The sequence below is a fragment of the Odontesthes bonariensis genome, chromosome 8 (assembly GCF_027942865.1).
Source record: "Odontesthes bonariensis isolate fOdoBon6 chromosome 8, fOdoBon6.hap1, whole genome shotgun sequence".
Taxonomy (NCBI): Eukaryota; Metazoa; Chordata; class Actinopteri; order Atheriniformes; family Atherinopsidae; genus Odontesthes; species Odontesthes bonariensis.
In genome coordinates this window covers 13595709-13610851 of record NC_134513.1, presented here as the reverse complement: position 1 = coordinate 13610851, position 15143 = coordinate 13595709, and the positions used below count along the sequence as shown (strand labels likewise).

At 40.7% G+C, this 15143-nt stretch overlaps 1 protein-coding gene across 2 annotated transcripts in view; it reads right to left on the bottom strand.

Moving 5' to 3' along the window:
- Window positions 1-5233: 5233 nt before the first annotated feature.
- LOC142385348 (ELKS/Rab6-interacting/CAST family member 1-like) overlaps window positions 5234-15143 on the bottom strand; it is a 134087-nt gene continuing 124177 nt past the window's right edge. For both annotated transcript variants that reach the window (XM_075471811.1, XM_075471812.1), the window contains one exon: window positions 5234-6257. In XM_075471811.1, the coding sequence (XP_075327926.1) occupies window positions 6120-6257 (138 nt within the window). In that variant the 3' untranslated portion in view covers window positions 5234-6119. The remainder of the gene's footprint in view (window positions 6258-15143) is intronic.

Here is a 15143-nt window from a genome sequence, read left to right as displayed (position 1 = left end):
GTTTCCAAGCGCTTCCAACTAATTACGCCCGCACATAAAGGGAAGAGGGGGGAGGAGAAGGGGGGAGGGGGTTGTCCAAAGCTCTCCAAAGTTTTTACGCGTTCCCAAATCTGAGCGAGAACTTTGAGGCACACACACGCACACAAAGAGGGAGTGGGGTGAAACAAAAGAGCTCGGCGTGTTCTCCTCGGCTGCCCTCCGCTCTCATCTGGCCCTGCCGGCCCATCGCTCCAAAGGGACACAGGGCCAAGGTCGTTGGAGCAGAAAGAAGCGGAAAGAAAGGTGTGTGTTTGGCAGAGCCGCTGGGGTTTAAAAAAAAAAGTTGTCAGGAACGGGATTTGAACTCACGCCTCCATTTGGAGAACAGAAGATTCCTTAACCGAGGAGGGAGAGGAGAGAAGCCTTTGAGTCTGGCGTCTTGAGCCGCTCGACATGCATCTTCATCAGTTATATCAAACGTCAAAGCAGATTCATACATCAGCTCAATAAAACTCACCTGTGTGGCTGAGAAGTTTATTCAGTTCAAGCGACTGTTAGGTAGTTAACCCTGTCATGTTGGCTAATGCGCAGTAGTGGAGAATGTTGCCAAACACATGATAATAGTCAGTCTGTGTACACAAAACAATTTTGAGAGATAGATACGACAAAGTGGTTCAAAATTGAGTTAAACATTTGTTGTTTTGTTGTCCCTTGGACTTGGGGGGGGGGGGGGGGGGGGGGGGGGGCTGTGCTCAGGGGGCCACTCCATGTCGAAAGAGGGTAACAGCACTGCCTCACAAATGAGGGTTTAAAGGTGCACTTTCAATGGAGCATCTGGAATTCCTGCCAACCTCAGAGAGTCAGAATCCATCTGCCTCCGTCGTTTCATTTTAAAGTAAGAGGGGAGGGCAAAAAAGCCAGTGTTGGAGGATGTGTGGACTGTCGGCGGCTAACAGCTTATTCTAGCAGCTCGACTATGCTGACATTGTTTTTATTTCCTCTCAAAAGTGTTTCCGACTGCTCACTGTCCTCTCCCATCTTACCACTTCTCTCCATCTCCTCCGGCTTTGCTCTATCCTTCCATTCATCCCACCAACAGTCCGTTCATTTGCATTACCAAACGCTCATTGGAGACATTTCAGTCCAAATCCGTGAGCAGAATAGACAAGAAACAAAGGTATGCCTTCAAACCACAATTGCATTCATTATTTATTTAGCATGAAACCAGTGAGTAAGGCCTGAATGTGTACTTTAAGTCAAACTGATGTTAGCTTTGGTCTCAGTCGTCCCTCTCTGCTCCGCTCTCTGTTTTTTCTTTCTCTCCATCACCCTCTCTTTCTTTTTCTTTTCAGTCATGTGTGATGATTGAAACCACACAATCCTAAAGCCAACATAAGCCCTCCCTACTTCCTCAACAGTCACTCAAGGGTCTATTCCTCCTTCATAAACATCTGATTACAGATGGAAAGACGGGCCTTGAATGCGGGTTATCTCTGGGACTTTTGTCATGAGAAGGACGGATGTCTACAGGGTCCTATCCATGGTTAATCTCTGCAAAGAAAGCAGTGGCGTTTCTGTCTACAAATCTAAATCACAACACCATTACAGTGTTTCATTTTTACTGCATAAGGACAATTAAGGGCCATTTTTCAGCTGCTTCAATGCAGTAACCGCGGGGTTGTGAGTCTCCTTCCCTTGGGTGCTCTCAGCAGAGTAAAGCAAACACAACATATTAGAGATCCAACTATCAGTATCGTTGTTTTAAAATCTTAGTCACTTCTTTCATCTTCTAGATTACACATTCTCAGAGGAATGTTTTTTGATTTTTGTCTGGCCAGTTCTCCAAAAATGGGATTTTATTAACTGACAAAATAGTTTTCTTTAACTGAGGTTTTGGGCCTTTTCCACCACCTTTTCCAATTTATTTGACTTTCTCAAAGGCAGTCACAGATCCTCAGATTCCTTCCTGGATTGCAGCATGGGACAACAGAGAATACCTCTAGAGGTTTTTATATTTTGTGTTTGGGGATTTGTTGCATTTGTGGATTTGAAGACCTTTTCCTGTGTGCTTTTTAGGGCGTGTGTGCTGAGGGACAAACATAGTTCTTCAGTCTGAATGCACGTTCAAAATCTGAATAACATTAGGTGCCATGTTGACCAACTTAACAAAATAGTCCCATCTCACTATTATTCATTTTCTTCTTTTTCTCTGGTAAAAATATAGAGATGAAAATACTGAGCAAGTTTACAGGCTAAACGGGCTTAATAGAGGTGCTTCATTCATGTCATTTTACTTGTAAGGAAGATATATGTATCTGACTGCAATGGCCTGATCAGTGTTGACTTATTTCATGAGGGTTTAAGTCAGAACGGGCACAAAAACAATAAAAAAAAAAAAAAAAAAAAAAGAATCGACATGCTGTTGAGAGGCTTTTTTTATTTTCCTTTTCTGCAAACATTAAAATGCAGTCCAACCTGTGATGGACTGGTAACCTCGCCAGGATGTACCGTGTTGCCTTGTAACAACTGGGATTCTCTTTACGACATACTGAAATACTCAACCTTCATCTAAAAATTGACGCTTTTAATGTTTGGAAGTTGCTTTGGGAAACACGGAAAAACTGGTCAAAATAGGAGACATTTCAGAGACTCACCCAGCTGATCACTGATTAATTTGACTCAAACTTTGTGGCTGAAACATGATAATCTATGACTTTCATTTTTGGAATTTTTCTATCATAAAGATTCACCTTTCAACCTCCTCTTGGGAACCCACGTCTGAGTTCACGTGGAATATTCCATTAGTACGTCGCGCTGGACCGGAACACAAGTTTGGCCTAAATTTCACGCAAACTTGCAGGTGAACGTTGCTGTAAATCTTCACCGAAGCTGCGGGAGAAATGTCTCGTAAAGGCCATTTTCAAATGATCTAAAAACCAAGTGCTTAAAAGTGAGAGATAAGAAGACTTGAGCACCTCCGACTTTTTTTTTTTAATGTAAATAAATGGTGCATCATTTTGATGTCTAAACATAATTTTATGCACGCTCCCATACAAAGTTGAAACAGATTCTGCTCTATTTGAGAGCTTCAGCAGGGATGAGATGATGAAATGATGTTCGGTGCTCAGTGGGCTGTCTCCACTCTTTTTTTATCTACCTCTCCATCGCATAAATCAGGGACTCATGCGGGCGTATCTCTTCCTCCTGCTCCTCTTTCTTGCTCTGTCCATCTCTTCTGCTTCCCTCCACTGGCTTTTATTAGGACAGTAGATGTAGAAAACAGAAGCGATCCTCTGCATAAACATGCACAGCACAAAGCGTTGCCATATGGGAAGGTAAACACCGGCGCACATGTTACAGAGTGTCAGGAGCTGGTTCTCAGAGTGTTGTGTGAAAAATAGAATGACCACATTAACCTGATGATCCCTGCGTGGAAATTCTTAACAGGGGAGGTCAAGTGTCAGGTGAGGGTCAAAGTCAGTCAAGCTGGGTGGGTTTGTCGAAGCAGATTTTCTGGCTGAATGAGTCCAAAAACACTTTAGTCTGAGCTTCTGCTGAATGGATACAATAAGAGTGTGTGCTCATCAAAGTCTATTCTGTATCATTAATCTGCCGCACGTGTAAAAATCTGATACAGTCACCCAAAAACACACAAATATCCCACAGTTTCCAGGCTGCTAGGGACAAAACTGTAACAGGATGAGGTCTTTCTGAAGGATGGTGGTCTAGATAGAGAGGAGTGGGGTATGGAGTAATGTCATTATTGTGGGCGGATAGGAAAATAAACCTCTTGCGACAAGATAACAGGCACCGTTTAGTCTGCACGGGAAAGAAGATACAGAGTCAGAAGGAGGCAAAGGGAAAAGAGAGGTCAGAAAAATGTTCAAAGCTCATTTACTGTTAGTTGTTTTATAGAAAATATCAACCACTCATGCATTTTATAAAACACTTGGGTTCAGCAGATTATTAAAGTGAAGAGAGAGAATATTTATTTAGCTTAAAATGAGTTTTTTTTTTTCCTCTCTTTGCAAAACACGGCAGACGTTCATCCTTTAGCAAAAGTCATACTTTGGATGAAAACTGGTGAAGAATCCCATCCAAAAAGAGACACTGCATCACTGAACTGTTAGTGTAGACGTAAGGCAAAATAAAAGACTAAACTAAATAAAGATAAATCCATACTTTATTCCATTCTCTCATTCCGATTTTTTTTTATTCACAAGTTCAAAGTGAGTGCCAGTCACCACCGTTCCCAGTGACATCAGCATAAAACAGACGACAGAAAGCTGAATTTACACACGGGCTCAAATCTGACAGAGCGTCTCCTTAAAATAAAACACCCACCATTTTTTAAACCTTCCATAAACTCTGTGGGATCATTAAATCTTCCATTTGAGGGCTCGGCACACAAAATCAGACTCCTCATTTAAATCTGTTAAAAAAAACTGCTCAAGGGCCAAAAGTCGATGCTTTTACAGCCATATGAACGCGTCTCAGCATCCAATCAGATTTGAGAATGAAGCGTAAACTCGAGTCTTTAGGCTTTGTGTCCACCAGGTGACGTTTACGGGGATCAGCGTTAAACAGTGCCTCTGGGCAACACCAGTCACAGCGCTCAGCACTCTGAGAAAGGCTAGAAAGGGGAGAAAAAAACAAAAAGAGAGAGAGAGAGAGAGAAAATTTTGGTTCACGTTGAAACATTCTGAGCCTGAAGTGCTCGGAGTTCAAATCATGTAAAGGCTGCCAGTGTTGTGGGTAACATGCAGAGTATCATTTCCACTGAAAGCAACAAGAGCGAGAACAGAAAAAAACTGATTCTAAGGGAGAGTTCCCAGTGGACACAAAGCCTTGTGTTGCTGCAACAGCGTCCTGCTCCCGGAACAAATCTGCGATCATTCACCAACCAGAAAAAAAAGATTTGGACGTGTCACGTAGCATACCAATCAAGAGATGACAACATTTTCAATCAAACAAGATTAGTGTTTTATATATATACATATATTACCGAAGCAAAAAATATATATGACATTTATTATATACCCTCACTTTCCCCCAAGAAAGTAAGAAAACAAAAGATGTTTTAACAAGGGGAAGTTCAGATCTGATCTAATTCTAACTGTGAAGAGACAGTAATATCAGTCATGTATGTCTTTTAATCTGAACTCAACCTTATTTCAGCATGGACACCAAACTAAACCCAACATGTTTTCCCCAAAGTAGAAAAGAAACACAAAGCATCTACAGTACACTGGTGTGTTTTAATAAAGGGCTTTTTGCAAGATTTATTAGAGTTTGTGCCTTTCATCGTCAGTTATGGAAAAATGATTAATTAAAGTGTCACGTTCCTTCTTTACAATATACACAACTATCTGCAGATAAAATATGAAAGAAACTACAAGTCCGGACGTTTTCATCAGACACTTGCAGAGAACGGAAGACACAAGAAAATGAAAAAAAACAAACCAACCACTAAAAGTTAAAAAGATAGCAGCAAATAATGTAAAGAGCCAAAGGCAGCTGAAATAAACTTACTTCAGCATCTGAACTAATCAAATAACAATGTGGCAACAACGTGCAAATCTGGCTTCAGAAACAACCTGGCAAGCATAGCTCACTTCTGCCAGGGTTTGGAAATATTTTCTCCAAGTGCGACTGCTGACTGCCAGGACACAAGATGGCCGATGTGAAGTGTCACAGACGGTGAGTGCAGCAGAGGCGCCTTCTTTTTCAGAGCGGTTAGGAAAATACAACTACTCCTGTTGTAACTCCATGCCAGTAAAGCGCTTTGAACTGACAGATGAACACTTATTCCTTCAGCTGGCACAGTTTGTTAAAAATGATAAACACTGTAGAGGAATTTGTCAGTAATTATATATTTTTTTCCCTTACACCCACTTTCCTGTTAAATTAAGATGACTGAAGAGCAGGTAACAGAGCAGCAGGTAACATGTCCCACTCTGATTCCATTTGTGTAACAGGGGGATTGTGGCGACTAGCTGCTGACCTCTGATGGTTGTATGTGAGTGTGTGTGTGTGTGTGTGTGTGTGTGTGACACTGAGAGTTAAATGTTTGATGCATATGTCTGACTTTAAATGCTTCTAAATGTGAGCTCATCAGTCAGAGTGTGTGCATTGGTCTGTCAGCAGCTGTCCTCCAAGGCATTGACAACTTGTTCCAAAATGTCGGGGCATCGGTCGGCAATCTGCTGCAGGACCTGATTAGCGTACTCTTGGAGCTCCGCCCCCTCTCTCTCACACAGCGCTAACTCCGCCTCCAACTAAAAGAAAAACAGAGAAAAGGGGGAAGGAAGAAGGAGATTTTAGATATTTTGCTAACCAACATCTAATCATGTAACAAAGTAGATCATTTAAAGGAAGGGGCTGAGACAATATTGTTATTCGCTTTCTTGCACATTCTTGTTTTGTATACCATTTTGACACTTCTACAGATATAATAAATGCAACAAGTAAATTGGTGAATATTTGAGGCTGTAGCAGAACTCGCAACCTTAGGCCAGAACCAGGCCACCTGCTTCACCATATTAGCAGCTATGCTATGCTAACTGTCTGGAGCTAACTGGAGCTTTCTCCTCCAAGCTGATTGAAAGAGGGGATGTGAAACATTTGAAATAAAAGCTTACTCTCTGATATTAAACACAAACAAACTAGCACACAGGTTGTTAGCACATGTATACAGACGGCATAACAGGAGCCTTTTGTCAATCGCCGTGGCTATATTTTGATGTTATTGACAACACACACACAGCAATAACCAAGAACAGACTGGTTCTTAAAGACGATACACATGATAAATTGGCTGCTGTCGAATAATGATGCCTCTTTGTTTCCTTAATTTCATACTCATCAAATCATGGTATCTAAAATTATATGATCTAATGCTAATAAGTAATGTTTTATTATTCATCAAAAGCTTCAAATAGATAATGTGATGTGGTGATTGATATCAGCTGTTCCTGCTCCAAGCATCCGCCCCAAAAATCCTGATTTGAGGATCCTCGAGGAACTGATATTGATAAAACTCTGGTGCAATAACCACTGTGATTAAAGTAATTAAAGTACTCCTGAGAGCTCATAGTCTGACGGCCCTGTCTGACGTGAGTTGTCTGCGCTCTCTTTATAGTCACATGACTTCTTTTACATCCCACATTACAGTTTCATCAAGATCCCCCAGAGACAATGCAGAGGGAAGATATTAGCATCAGTTTTCAACACGTTAAACTGTGCATTTGAAACCAGACCACGATCCCTTCCTAAACTAACCGAGAAGTCTTAGTGCCTAAAGCCAAGCACATAATTATGTCACCTAAAACTAACCAGACAACAAGAGAAAAACAGAGTGAAAAGAAAAAAAAGAGGAAATAATAGCCCTGAACTGTGTTTAAACTTAGAAATCAGCAACTTATCACCATCCTCATAGCAATCTTTGTAAAGTCTCTGAGGAATGACTTAGCTAAGAGATGCCAAGAGGTCCTGACAAAGCAGCAATATTTATTTCCCTAAGATAATTGCCATTTGAAATAAAAAAATAACACAAATAAACTAACCAAGACAGTTCTGGGAAGTAAAGCGATTTCATGTTTTCATCAAAGGAGTCTGGTGGATTTGGAAGTGATATAAAGACAGCGGGAACTGGAGCATCCACCACGTATACCTGCCACCATGTGGTGCTGCTTTTTTACAACAGTAGCCTAAACGAGACAAAGATATATTCCTGATTTCAAGTCCCGGGTAGCTTTTCCTTTATTCTAGGACAGTGAGGTAAGGGGAATTCAGTTGTCTGTCATCTGCAATTGAACGTCAGCAACTGGACTGCTGGTCTCTCAACTTAACTTTGTTAAGAAAAAAAACAAACAAAAAAAAACTGTTGCGGTCCAATAGGGGAAAGTTTACATAGCCACTTTCTTAAAGCTCGACTCCTCTCCTCCATGCTCAGAAGCAGGGGCTCGAGGAGAGAGGTCTTTTCCAGCATGTTTAAGGTGCATACTCATGTGCACAGACTGTAATCTGAAAACACCACAGAGTAGTTCTTTCTGTTCAAACAGAGTGGAACATTTCTGCAAGGGAGCGCTGATGCTATTTTCTTTGGCTGTGGCCGAGCTGAGACGTCAAATCTAACTGGCTTAATGACCAATACATCTGTATCAATAAGAGTGCCGCTAAAACAGTCATGTAACACAAGCCCACATTTATGTTGGTGTGTGTATGTGAGGCCTGGGTCAGATATTGGCAAATATTCCCTCGTTAAATCTTAACCTCTTCCCTCTGCTCTCATCTCTTTGCCAGCAAATCTCAGTGGTATTTTATATTACAGAGGCGTTATTCATGTGTAAAACTGCTCTAAAGTAATAACATTGTTAATGATTAATGAAACTTCCCCAATAAATCACAGGCATATAGAGCTGATTATGCATATATTAGATTGTTACGTTATTTATTGAAGATGCAGTATGCACATTTTGTGTGGAGAATTTGAGAAGCAAGGATATTAACCAGGCAGACTGGCTTTAATGTAAGACCGTCAAGATGTTTTTTTGGGAAATGTTGTGTGTATTTTGGATCTTGGCCCATACTATAAAAGTGTAAAAGTCAGGATATCTCAAACCTGCTGCTTTAGTTTTGGACATCTCTATCAAATTCTGCTTCATGCAAGTACCTCAACTTTCAGTAAGTGCAATTCTAAATAGCTTAAATGCTCCTTTAAGTTCAAGAAAAATGTCCTATGGACATCCATAAAGCCCTTTGAATACAAGTACAATTTTGTGGGGATTATCAAAGTAAAGCGAAAAGAAATGATGGCACATGCAACACTGTGCACACAGAAGAGGAATTATCTCTGGCTTATAAAATTAATTTTATTTTCTAATTGATTTCGCTAAATCACATTAGTCATGGTTAACTTTGTTATTGGTTAGAATATGTAAGAATTGTGGGCCTCAGGACAATCACAAATAAGAGAAACCTGTGGCTGCAGTATGTGGTAATGAGTAGTGAGCAGTTTGCGGATGGTACAGATAGTGTGTTGTTTGGGATTTTTAAGTGATTACCATCCATATGACCTACAAGAAGAAGCTCATTCTTGTCCTCTCAGTTGTAGCCAAGAAGGAGCAGAGTTACTCACTGGAGGGCAAGTGAAACAGTTTGTGATTGGGGTGGTAAACGCCCATAACAGACCAGTTGACCCCGGAGCCGGAGCAGCACTGTTGTGGTGATCTGTGCAGTGCACCAGATCACTGTTTAGAAAGACATTGTGAAAAAAGAAGCAGATGTAGATAAGAGTGACGACAAAGAAATTAATGTGGAAGAGAAGTGGGGAAAAATGTAGAGAGTGGGTTAGACAGGGAGAAGGTGAAGGAGAGTTTGATGCCATGTTTGGAAGCAGAGATGCTCGACTGCCACTACAATAACCTCAGTGTTTGTATGAGCAAAGGTTTGGCACACTTTGGCCCATTCTGAAAGCTCGACTGACATCAGACAGGAGGGAACAATCCCCACAACATACACAGACTGCCTCATTCACTCTTTCCAGGTGATGTAAATAGGAAACATGTGCTTCACGCGTTGCTGTGTACCAACGAAACAAATCACTCTTGGATGCCATGAAACATTTTCGTCGATCATAACATTATCAAGACATTGAGGAATCACCACCGCATGACACGAGAGCAAAATCAGATTTCAGGCAGAGAGTGAGGAGCTCTGAGCACGTAGTCCAACTTTTATCTCCTGGAGTTTTATCTGCCCTGGTTGTCTTCACCTTGATTTTTATCATTTCTGCTGCTCTGCTTTCCCCCCATCCATAATGACCAAACACCCTCAGGCCACAAAGACCCTTGTAAGTGTGTGCACGAAAAAGAATGAGAGGGCCCTATTTTACTGTGAAGCTCAGAGATATCTCCAAACATGTCAGCTCGATCGTGATTGCAGGTAATTCAACTTAATGGCTTTGCATCTCAGTTGCGATCTCCCAGAAAAACACGGCCGTAAAGATAAGGTTATAAGACGATTGGGAAAAGATAAATAGTTTGGTAGGAGGGTACTGCTGTCCTCTACAGCCTTGACCTACACTTGGGGAAAAAGTTCAGTTCAAAAGATGTTTAAAAATTATTAAATGGGTCAAGTGCAGCTCTAAGACCACAGAAGGTTATGAAAAAGACCAACGCTGAACTTATACGATGTTGCAGCATCCGCAGCTCATCTACCTCTACGCTTTAAATTGTTGATCAGAAATTTCTTCAGGAAATCATTAGGGCATGATGGATATTACCTCAATCAACTAACCTAATGAAAGCCAAAGGGGCCCCTGATAATTTTCACATTTACAACTAAACTGAGAGCTGCCTGTCTCCACATAGGACTTAATAAAGACATATAACATTGCGATCCCCTGCTGATTCTGTGGCCACAGGCTGCTTTTATGTAAAGCTACTGGCTTTTAGGTCTCAGGGAAACATTTCAGGCATTTATAACCCAGCCTTTGCTGTATACGTTTCAGCTACGCTGGTTATAATGAATCTTCATTCTGTGATTCCAGTTCTGACTTCTCCTGACATTGCAACGCTGAGCCAAGTCTCGGACAAAACTTTCCCTACTTTTATTGGTTAGTGGCTGCTTGAAATGAGCCTGCATTACTTGTGACCCCTAATCTGAGGCTGTGCATGTCTATGGGCCCTTCCCCTCATTTGGTTTCATATTTTTCAGCCCGTTCCAAGAAAAAAATTACAGGTAAAATTGCCTGGACCAAACATCTTGTTTCTTGTTTCAAAAATCACTTTTTTGGAAGCTACGGACTTTTGGCAGTGTAAAGCCCAAAGGGAAATAAATTAAATGCATGGGGAGAAGAGGAGACCGAGTCTTTAAGTGAAATGTGGTCAGCTGACACCAACCTAAAAAAGCTTAAAATGCTGGAAATTTCCAGGCATTTTCAGAGAGAATAGGCAAGGATATTTGGGATGAGAAAGCAAGTCAGTACGATGCTTGAAACTGCTGCTACTGGTGGTAATCCCATTATCACGTTTGCAAAGAGAAGAATCTGTTAATTCATTTTTCACTGTGACAATTGAACCCTGATTGAAAAACAAGATGACATCAGATACATGTGCATCTACGTATCGACCAGTGTAAAGTAAAAAAATGAGGCCCAAACTCTGTAGGCAATAAGGACCAAATTTAGATCAAGCTAATTAAAAACCAGTTTCATCTCCTTTGAACCTCACAGTTTATTTTGTTTGTAGTTTTCATTTTGTTTTCATATTGCGAATCACTGAATGCTAATGCAAACAGCAGACGGTGCTTTTTTAATGCCACTTGCAATGCTGATTGACTGCTATCCATAAATGTAGATGCAAATGGGGCCCTTAAACTCCAGATGGCACCGGCGAGGAAACGTATATGTGTAGGATTTATCATCAAATGTCAGCTGAAATTTCTGAACAAGATAAAGCAGGCGTAGCAATTAAATGAATAATTACCCCATGGGCTACTATTTCAGGTCCATTCTAAAGTTAGTTTTTCAATTGGTCACCATAGAGCTGAAAGCTTAGAAGCTACACTGAATAGGATTTTTAGTTTAAGTCAGAATCGACATAATTTCTGCCACTGCTTATGATGCAAGTTGTTTTGGTCCGAAACCACCAAAATGTGGATGCTACACCGGCACTAATTGACTGATTCTGAGCACAGGTGTAAATTAAACCAGAGGTTTTTTCCACTAATCCTGATTAATGCATTATTAATGGACTCGCCATCTTCAAGTTGTTTTTCTTCTTTTTCTTATAATTTAAGAGCTGACAGTTTGATTACTGATTAACACTGTATTTCCAGGATCACTGTAAATTTCCAACAGTATGTATTATAGTATTAATAATATGGTAAGGGAATCACTGACTTGGTTATGAAAACAGAGGATCAAAGATCTAAATCTGAGTCTGATTCTCTTTTGGTTCTTACTTTTGTTCACATGACATAGTTAAACTGCAAACCTGTCAACTGCATCTTTAAAAAACTGAGTTACATCATTACAGCTAAACTAGGGAGAAAAATACTCTCGGAACTGTTATGTTATGGATCACGGCCAAAATTGGTAAAATATGGCCAAGCTTTTCAACGAAAGTAGTCATAATTTAATCCTAAAATTAAAAAAGTCCCCTTGTTGCTCAGCACTAAACTTCCTCTCTTGCTACATTCAATCAAAAGCTTAATTACGGTCTGAGAAAATGATGAAATATAAACAGGCTCCAGTAATGCAGTTTAAGTTGGGATGCTGTACTTCTAAGCTCCCACGAGTCAAGTCTCATGCAATCACAGTGTGTGGTCAAGGAGATATGTGGACAAATTAATGTAAGTGGGCAGAGAGGTGGTGCTGCCAGATTCATGGTTCCTGTCTGTGTGTGCGCGCATTTAAGAGGTAGTGAGTGTGTGTAAATGATACAATGATTTGGTTTTTTTACATGACAGGTGTGTGTGAGTGCACAGCATGAGGCTAAAGCTCGAGTTCTGATTTATTGAGTGGCAGAAGGGACTGTGGGAAGAAGAGAGGAAGGAGAAGGTGAAGGGTAAGATGTGTGTTTGTGTGTGTGTGAGTGTGTGTGTCTCCGAGAGAGAGGGTTTGTTGAGGATAGTTTTTACTGCAGCCATTAAAGCTCCATTATCGTGATGGATCGTTATCTGCCTTACTGGGGGCCTGGAGACACACACATGAACACTGTCGAAACCGTTGAAACTTGTACATTCACACACAGGTTATCAGCTTTAGGACGAGGATGAGGGTGTGAGGTGTGTGTGCACTGACCTCCTGACACATGTTGCAGGGCTTGAACCTCTTTACAGAGGAATGCTAATGTTTTCTAAAGAAACCATAACTCAGCAGGGAGAGATCGAGACATTAACACACACACACACACACACACACACACACACACACACACACAAAGAGAAGAAATGACAAAGAGATAGATGTAGAGATGAAGAACACATGTATTATTTAACCACATAGCATTTTTAAATGTTTGCACAGGTCAACTGCCTGCTTCAGACATCTTACAACATTTCATGCCTAGAGATTTTAATTTACAATAATTTAAAATTCTGAGGCCAGAGGTCTGTTTTCACTTAGAAAACTGCCCCTGTCCACTTCATGGCTGTGCATTTTAAACACTTAAACTTCCCCCGGCTTTGACTGATTTAGGGGAAATTATGTTCTCTGAACTGTGAGCTCAAATCTCATGCCTCCACAGATCAGGGATGCTCACAGTGAGGCCCACTGACCCACTTTTACAAAAAATGTTATAAAGTGCTGCACAAATTGTGTAGTAGCTGCGAGGGCTGTTTTGAGAGTTTTTGTTGATGAAGAAACTATGTTTTTTTGAGAGAAACCTGACAAGGAGTTTGAGGAGTATGAAGGAAAAGGGGCACCGGGGACAGAAATGTAAACATGGTGCACTTAAGTTACTGTATCACAATGCAAAGAAGCCAATTGTACTTAAATTCCACATAAAATCAATAACTGTTGCACTGTCATGCAAGAATTGAGTTATCTATCTTACTTCTAAGTCACGGACTGTCTTATCCTATACAATGAGCCCATTTTTTTTAACCAAAATGTTAACCAAGTCTTTTCGGAACGGGTGCAAATGAAGCTATACATATTCATTTGCATGGCTGAAGCAGCACTGTAAGGTGAAACCTGTGCAAGGTGAGAGGTTACAGCAAGAACCAGAGCAAAATGTTTTTTCAAGGAAAAAGCACAGTCTAATGTAAAGAAGCAGAAAGGCACTGAGAGAACAAAGATCAGGAACCAGAAAAAGGCTGGAGAGCATTTTTCCCCCCTAACTCTACCCCACAACTGCAGCTGTAAAGACACAATCAAAGAGGCTCCAGACTTCAGCAGCCCTAAGGATCGCTATAGAAACACCATTATGAGACAGTGCAAAAGGATAAAGTATAATATAGACTTCGATATAGAGCTCTATAATCCCCGTTTCTCTGGCTGTCTTTATTTAGTCCATTACTCTCTAACAGACTTACACTGTGTAAAACAGTTTTATAAGTTGGCTCCCTGTGCTGCGCCCAGCCCAAAAGCGCCCGAGCCGTGTCCAGTCATAGGCAGCTCAACTAATAATGCAAGCTAACGAGCTGCAGTGGGAATCGGGCTTGAGGAGTTGTAGCTAAAACTGCTCCAGAAGGACTACAATAATGCACCCTTAAAAGATCTCTGAGGAAAAATTCAAGAGAAGTGTTTTGTGGGTAATTCAGCACCATTTTGTAATTTTATGTCAATGTATTATTTAATCTGCCAAATGTGATAATAGAAACATATTCATATTTACAGGCTCATACTGTGAAGATTTCCACTATCCAATTGTTGTGCTTGTGAATGTTTAGTATGTGTTGCAACCTTCGAAGCTTATAAATAAGACTTGAGCCTTAAACTCGGCCCTCAAGGAGTGATTACACGAGGCTGGACCAACAACACTGACGGCTGCAGAAATAAACAGCAGAAACACACTGCAGGTGTAACCTCCCCGTGGGCCAATCTGAAAAGATGGAAGCAATTTAGCTTGAACTGATTCACAGTTGTTGGGGTTGAGAATTCTTTGGGATTATGTCCTCCAAATGAAAACGATGGCGTTAATACTGCAGGAAAACTGGAAAAGCTGGAGGGGCAATAAAAGTAACCATGGTTAGCTTTTAAAAAATGCTGTACTTCTAAAAGAATTAAAAAATGAACCAACAAAGGAGGATCCAAATGTTTGACTAAAGTGGGCCAATTTATCTTAAGATACTTTGACCTAGCATGTGAGGTTGCCTCTGAAAAAGAGGCCCCAAAAGCCCGAAAATGAACGAGAGAAAATAGAAATAGGAACATTTATATGGTTCATTTTAGAGTATTCAGAGTATAATTTAGTATGCTATACTGACGACAAGGTTTTTTAATTAAATTTTTGTGGGCAGAGAAGGCTTATTTTTAGTCAATTTTAAAATCGTAACCTTTTGAACAACTTTGAAAACAGCGGATGTATAATTGGGAGGGTCTGGTTGTGTTACTCAGTGTTCACATGACATCTGAACCACTTACACCATCTCCAATTGATCCTTTGAATTTTGTAAGGTGTTTGCAGAGGTCACAATAGTTTTACTGCAGCTCT